Genomic DNA, 7892 nt, shown 5'->3' on the forward strand with positions numbered 1-7892 from the left:
AACCAGAGTTAAATATCTGTTAATAAGAGCCCTTCAAAGGACCAAAGGAATGACTAAATATATTTTTTCCAGGGACTAAATCTGGGTAAGTTGAATACCAATCCTTTGATAGAAGTATCACTAGGGACATGTTCTAAAGAAATCAGAGCCATTCATATTACTCTTATCTCATCAGTAAAGAGAAGTCTCTAGGTTCTGTTGTCTAAGTTCTGAATCTTTATTTTGCAGTGGTTGCAGGTTTATATTCACTGGATTAAGTCCAATTTTACACTTTTTTCCCAGTGACTAGGATCAAGAAAATGGATCTATAATCTAGAAGGATGGAATGTAATGGGGATCAATATAAAGTCCTAACCTGGATTAAAAAAAACTGTACAATTATTAGACAAGACAATGGCTAGATAATGGTTCATAAGAAAAAGACTTAGAGGATTTTAATGAAGTACCAATTCACTGTGAGTCAAAAGTATGCCATAGCAGTCAGAGGAGCTAATGTGTTCTTGGACTGTTTAATACAGGACTGTTTAATACAAGTATAGTTTTTCAGTACAAGGAAAGCAGATTTATATATACAGTCCTAGGTTCTCAATTGCTCTTTAGTTTCTGCTCCTATTGAGCCACCATCTAGAATGTTGTATTTCATTCTTGGTAACAAGTTTTGGGGAAAATATTGACACGTTGAAATACTATAAGAAAAGAGCAACTATTATGGCAAAGGAATTAGAGGTTCTTAGACAAGAGAAAACATAGAGGTGATAATACTGCTAGTTTTTAAACATCTGAAGGGCTGACATTAGAGATATTAGGCTTGCTGTTTGAGCTCTAACAATGAGAGCTGCTAAACATGGAATGGGCTTCCTCTGAAGGTAATGAGTTCTCCATCTCTGGAGGTTTTAGATCAGAAACTGAATCACTATTTGTCACAGTTATTACAGTGAATATTTTTGTTCAGGTCTGGATTGAACTAATGATCTCTGAAACCCTTTCTAGCTCCAAGATTGCTTTTACTTCTAGCTTGCTTTTTTCTCCATGAGTTGACAACTAATCTCTCTCCTCTCTCTTTCTCTGTCTCTCTTTCTGTCCCTCTCTGTGTCTGTGTATGTCTCTCTGTCTCTTTTTCTCTGTCTTTTTTTCTCTCTCTTTCTCTCTTTGCCTCTCTCTCTCTCTCTCTCTCTCTCTCTCTCTCTCTCTCTCTCTCTCTATATATATATATATATATATATATATATATATGTATATATACATATATATATAATATATATATTTCTTTGTATGTGTGTGTGTGTCTCTTTCTCTCCTTACTCTCTCTTTTTTTCTCAGCACAAGCACTGTACTCCTGCAGCTCTAGAGATGTATTATTCTGAGCAGGAAGCAGGACCCCGAGGAAGTCTCTACACGGCTATTAACCACTTAACTCAAGCCAAGAAAACCATCCCTGAACTGCCTTCACCGTGGTTACCAGTAATTAATGCCTTGAAGGAAGCAGAGAAAGCTAAGGATGAGCCGCCCATTTCTCAGCAATAAGAGACCCAGGGCAGAAAGCAGATACAAGAGAATTGTAATTTTTAGGATAGATGTAATCATTTAAAGTATTAAGAGCATTGTACAAGCCCTCCCCCCCCCCCACTTTTTAGTCAACTCCAATGGTTTTTGAGTGAAACCAGGAAGAAATGTCTTGTTCAAGGACTTTACTTCCTCTCTTCCCTCCCTACCCCGACATACAAAGAAAGAGAAAGATACTGAGGGGATATCTCATGCATTCCAGATAAGAACTCTTCTTCTCCATCCCTCCTGTTTGAACCAACATGAAAGTGGGTCTCTTCCTTCTTTATTTGAAGAGCACCTACTGGATTTTCTACATCTGGAGAGCTCAGTATCAGGGAAGTAAAGGCTAAGCTGAGGCTAGAATTAACCCATTCCTATCTTCCTTCCCAAGCTGGGCTGAGTGAAGTCCCTTGATTCCTTTCTCCAAATACCATACACAATTTGGGGATGTTTCTCTGAGAAATCTTAGCTGGCTGGATTTAGAGCTTCTTTTCCTTACCACTGCTCACCCAACTAGGAGTATTGTTTTGTTTTTTCTCTTGACAAGATTTCTGGAGGCCAGAGTCTACAGGATTGCCCATTACCTTGTTTTTAGAGTCAAGGACAAAGTAGCAGACGTTGTTCAGGCAGATCCATAAAGTGGCAACCCCAGGGTGCTGAGGCTTTTTTGTTGCCATTTGGAAATAAACATTGGGAAGCTCTTTCACATTTATTAGAGCAAAGCTTCTCTATGTAATGTATGCTCTGGCTTTTCTGGGTTTGCAATTTGATTGCTAATTACAAGGCTAAATTTGAAACCCATTTAATTACAGCACTTCTGACTTAGGGGTGCTAGGAGATTTTTCCTCCTTTTTTCCCCTCCCTTTTGCCTGACCTTTGTCTGTATTCTGGACCTGGTGTGAATCCTTGTGCTACTCTTCCTGTCTCCACTAGGTGTTTGTGCTTCCACACGGACCTTTAGTTTTGTTTAAATAATTATTATTAATTATTATTCTCATTGTTTTTGCTGTGAAGATTCCCCACACCCTCACACTCTGTATGGTTTTCTAGGAATTGTGAATTGTTACATTTGTAAAAACTATTGGTTGTCTGCTCGCAAGTGCCAAAATGGATGTGGTGATTGGCAGCATTTTTCCCCAAGTAAAAATAAATGTTCATCCTTAGCTCCTCCTCTGAGTCATTTCTTTCCTCCCTTAACCTATCTGCATTTGTTTAATTGATAAAGTTCTTTCTGTTGCCTCTTATTTGTAGAAAGAATATTTGGGACCCAGAGCAAATAGCACTTTGTGAAGTGAGGTCAGAAATACTTCTCTCCAGGGGAAAGGCACCCTCCATAGATGGAGGGTATTCAAGACCACAACCATCCCAACAGGACCATCTATGCAAAGGGATATCCTCTCTGCTGTTTGGGGTAAAAATGTAAAACAATGGGGAAAAAAACAGTTCCTCAAACCTGAGTTCTGATTCAGATGTTGGCTTCCTGTGAGATTTTGGGAGCATTACCCTGCCTAAACCTCATTTCCCTTATCTGCAAAATGAGAGTTGCATTAGATGGCCTCTGAGGTCCCATCATCCCACTCTTGATCCTTTGCCCTACCTCCCTCTTTCCCCATCAGACCATGCTCTATATTGCTGTCTCTGCCTGCCCCCCATTTAAATCTTTCCCAGATATAGCTTCAGAGAGTTATGGCTTTGAGGGTATTAGTTTGGAAGATGGACCATGTACTGGGAAATTTACCAGCTGGGTGATCATGGGCAGGAACTGTTCCTCTCAGAGCTTTAGTTCATCCATCTGTATAATGGAGGTGATAAAGTGATTTCCCCTAATAACCTCACAAGACTGTCTTGATGAAAGTTCTTTGTAAACCTTAAAGCTCTGCAGAAAGGTGAGTTATTATCTGCTCATATAGCATGTAGGCATTTGCCAAAGTCTTTCACAGACCACAAGAGTAAATCACTCCCTTTGCCACTTTGCTCTTCCCATTAAATTCTAGAACAAACTGAAAAATACTGGATTTAGGAATTTGTAATTAAGAGACTTAGTTCTATTTTATTAATAATAAAAGGTATTCCCATAGTTTATTAAGACCCAGAAAGTGCTTCCTGCAATTCTCATTTAAACCTTTCAACACATCTGGAGAGGTGATAGTACAAGTCATAAAACAATAGATTTTGATCTGAGATGATCTAGTTAAACTTGATTTTACAGTTTGTAATTAGTTAGTCAAGTATTTATTAAGCACCTACTATGTTCCTGGGAATCCAGGCAAAAGATAGTTTCTGCAGAAGACAACATGCAAACAACCATGTGCTAATAAGTTAGAGAGGACTTGAAATGGACATAATCTTAAAGGGAAGGTTCAGACATTAGTGGGTCATTGCCAAGGATCAGGGATACTTCTTTGTCATACAGAATTGAAACTTTTCACCATTATCAGCAAGTCCACCATGGTTGAGACACATCTATATTCCTCCTATGTTCTTTTTCCTTTCTCAACGCCCCTAGCTTAAATCCTACTGTTATCCCAACTCTGCCATCACTGAAAGTCCTGGCTCACATGGAAATTTCCACTCAACATTTGTAATCTTGTCCAATTAACAAAATGCCCTATTAAATGCGGACATTCTGCTGCCTTGGGGTTTTCTGGTGGGGGAAACATCACTAAGGGAATTTTGCTGTTTTCTTTAGCCTACCCCTATTCATTCTTGCTAGAGAAGAATATTCTTTTAAGGACACTACTTGAAGTTCTGGAGCCTCAAAGGCTTTTGGAAGCCAAGAGAATTTTTTTTTACAAGTCCTCTGGTCCATAAAAATTTACATGGGAATGAGCACAAACCCACTCTATTCTTGAGTTCAGAAATGCTTCTGTCCCCAGGACAGGTGGTATCTTGGACCTTTACAGAAATATTAAAAAGCAGCCACAATTCACTTTATTCTTTAGTAACCTTTTCCCCTGAGAGCTAGGTCTTGGATGTTGGGAGTACAGTTAAGACGGTGATACAGAGAAATGCATCCTAGACACTTTAAGCAATATTTCAGCAAGATATGGCCCTACCTTAGGAGGAGCACTCCCAGTCTTAGCTTTGGTCTTCAGGTTTGTGACTTCTGATAGGATTTTTCCATTCAAGGAGGGAGGCAATGAAGCTCTAAAGATAGTAGTAACTGATGACAAACTAAATAAATACACAACAAGATCTGAGGGCTAAATTAAAATACCAATTTATTGATTTACACTGATAAATAAATAAAAGTGCTAAATAATTAATCCTAAAGTCATTGAATCATGAATTTTTCCCCCTAGTAGAAGGATCTACTTTGAGAAATCAGAAATTTCATCGGATCTTAACATTAGAGTCAAAAGGAAATTTTGGAAGTCAATGAGTTCAATGCCCTTTATTTACTAAGAAGGAAATTAAAACATAAAACATAGAGACCCAGAGTTGATTAGCATTAAACATGTCAGCTATCATTTATTTAGGGTTTAGTATGTGCCAAGAATTGTATTCAGCCTTAGGATATGAAGAAAGGGGAGAAAACAGTCCCTGCTGCCAAAGAGCTCATAAGCTAACATATCTAAAGTGGGATTTGAACTCAGGTTTTCCTGCCTCCAATTCTGGGAACAAATCTCTAAGCCACAACAATTTTATGACTATATGAGAGCAAAAGGACTCCAGGCATTTCTTTTTAAGCCACAACATCCTGGTGCCTCCTCCACCTGCCACATGTTGAACGATACTTATCTTGGTCAGTCCAGCCAATCTCTTTGCCTGATAATGTTAGACAAATGCTGACAAGTACTCAGTGTCTGAGATAAGGAAAGTTCCTAAGACTATGAAGAATGCCAGCTTTCTATTATGACAAAAAGGTCTTTGATACCATTTTAGAAGCTATTGTAGTCTCATTAACAGCAGTTTACAAATCATCACTGAATAGGCTACATTTGTGTTAGTGAATCTTGTACAGTAAGATCAAAAGATTCTGCCTATGGGAACAGAGAAGATTGACATATTCTGCTTGACCCCAGAAAGCATAACTAGAACCAAAGATTATGAAGGATATAGGGAGTCAGATTTTTAATATAATGTGAATGAAAAATTCTTATCCCCAACAATAATTCAGCAATGGAATAAGCTGTCTCTATGGTAAAAAGAAGCAGAAGGAACAGGATAGTGAGCTAACTCCCTAAAATTGATGGCATTCTAGTGGCAACTGATTGACAACTTGCCCAAAATAATGGAGAAGGGCATTTTAGTTCAGGTTGGACTAGATAGCTATGGCTCTCTCCCTCCCTCCTCTCCTCCTCCTCCTCTTTCTCCTCCTCTTCTTCCTCTTTCTCCTCTTTCTCCTTTTCCTCCTCCTTCTTCCTCTTCTTCTCCTCCTCCTCCTCCTCCTCCTTCTTCTTTCTCTCTGTCTCTCTCTCTCTGTCTCTCTCTCTCTTTCTCTCTCTCTCTCTCTCTCTCATTGTATCCTATTATTTTGTGAGGTAGGTTTGACATCAATGGAAGAAAAGGTTTCTCTTATGCAAAACACATTGTTAACAATCTTGCCCTTAGCTGAAACAACACTTCCCATCCTGGCAGATCTCACAGAATTAGAATGGGAGGCTCAGCATCTCTGAAGGATTGTAGGAGTGTCCTGAAATAGATTTCAAGTACTGCATGATTCAAAAGGTGGTAGCAACCCCCTCCCAAAGAAAAGGGAAAATGCTTTGAAAATATTAGTTTTCTATTTTAGCTGAGACTGAATATTTGATCAGTTTATCATTGATACTGAAAGACCTCAGTTATCTTTGGAAGAAAAGGAGACGTGGGTATCCTGTCAAAAATGGGATCATATATAGGTTTTGAGTCCCTTCAACTATGATCCCTTCATTTTCCTGATAAAGAAGGGGAAGTATCTGATTCAAGATCATTAATCTTTACTTCCCTCTTTCTTTCTTTCCTATAACCCTTCTTCCTAGGAAAGATAATGCCTTTGTTCTGGGTTTTGCAGCTAAAAGCTTGCTCACAGGAGTTTTAATGAATAGAGATATGGTAAACTTGGCCTTCCAGGTTTCTGGGCTACAGCTCCAGGACTAATACATATTTCTCTGTATCTAATCCAATAAGCATTTATTAAGTAACTTTTGTTTTTCAGGATACTAAAATAGGAGCTAGGGAAACACAGACAAGTGTTTGACCTTGAAGATTTCATGTTTTACTGGGGTCCTACCAAAAAACAGGGCTAGCCTGCCCCCTGGTGCTAAATTCTCTACCAGACATTTCTTTTCCCATGAATTTTCATTGAAGCCAGAAGCTATTTATTTCTTATTAAAAAGAAAAATGGAATCTGCCATCTTCTTCAGTTTAAAATGCAGAAATTTAATTTTCTTGTGTTACATACTAGTACAACAAATAGGGAAAAACCCTTAGCTATTTTTCCTTCATTAGGGAAGAAATTTATAGGGTAATAGGTCTAAAGCTAAAAGGGATGTTAGAATCTCTTCTTAAGCCCCATCCTACACATGAGGAAACTGAGGCCTACAGGGGTTAAAAAATACTTTCCCAAAGTTTAGAAGATAATAAATGGCAGAATCAGGATTTAAATTAATCTAATAACTCCAAGTTTGGCACTTATAAATTTAGCATTTTTCCCATTGTACTAAATCAATTACCTGTGTGGGATCTTTTTTGTTCTCCAAAACTATTCTTCCCTCTAGCAGCCAAGATTCTTGGAACACAGAATAGGCATTCAACTTATTAGAGCTCATTAAAGGTAATTTGATTTTTAAACCATTATGTCTTGTGTTGAACTGCAGTCTACTGTCCCAGACAGCCATCTGATTTAAGGTAAGAAAACATTTGTCCTTCCCAATAAAGACTTTATGAAGTCCTATGATTTCAGAAACCATATTTTATGTAGTAGTGGACACTGTCAAAGAAACAAACACAAGAGTTGTAGAATCTCAGGACCCTTGTTACTTTTTTTTCTCCCCGTGCTCCAAGAGCCTTTGATTTCTCATGAAAATGAAAGAGAGGGATAAAGGTAAGAACAAAAATTCATTTCAAATTCCTGTCTTTATACATCTTAACAAGCCTCTTTCTGGACTTATGACAAATGCCTACAATCCCCGATCTGGAGAGGCTAAGGTTGATGAATCAGGAGTTCTATTGTGATCAAATCCAGCACCAATGTGGTAAGCCCCCAGAAGCATTTATCAAATACAGTTGCATGCTAGGTACTGGGAATATGATGACAAAAATGAAATGATCTCTGCCCTCCAGGAGTTTACATTCTATCAGAGAGATGGGAACACAATATAAGCAAGACAAAGAGGATTGAATGGAGAAATTCTTGGGAACTGATA

General features: G+C 38.3%; 1 protein-coding gene across 1 annotated transcript in view; it reads left to right on the plus strand.

The window, feature by feature from the left end:
- CALY (calcyon neuron specific vesicular protein) overlaps positions 1–2715 on the plus strand; it is a 110636-nt gene extending 107921 nt beyond the window's left edge. Inside the window, exon 5 of the mRNA XM_003754943.2 lies at positions 1321–2715. Coding sequence (XP_003754991.1) covers positions 1321–1524 — 204 coding nt within the window. The 3' untranslated portion in view covers positions 1525–2715. The remainder of the gene's footprint in view (positions 1–1320) is intronic.
- Positions 2716–7892: the final 5177 nt, after the last annotated feature.

The sequence above is a fragment of the Sarcophilus harrisii genome, chromosome 2 (genome assembly GCF_902635505.1).
Source record: "Sarcophilus harrisii chromosome 2, mSarHar1.11, whole genome shotgun sequence".
Classification (NCBI taxonomy): Eukaryota; Metazoa; Chordata; class Mammalia; order Dasyuromorphia; family Dasyuridae; genus Sarcophilus; species Sarcophilus harrisii.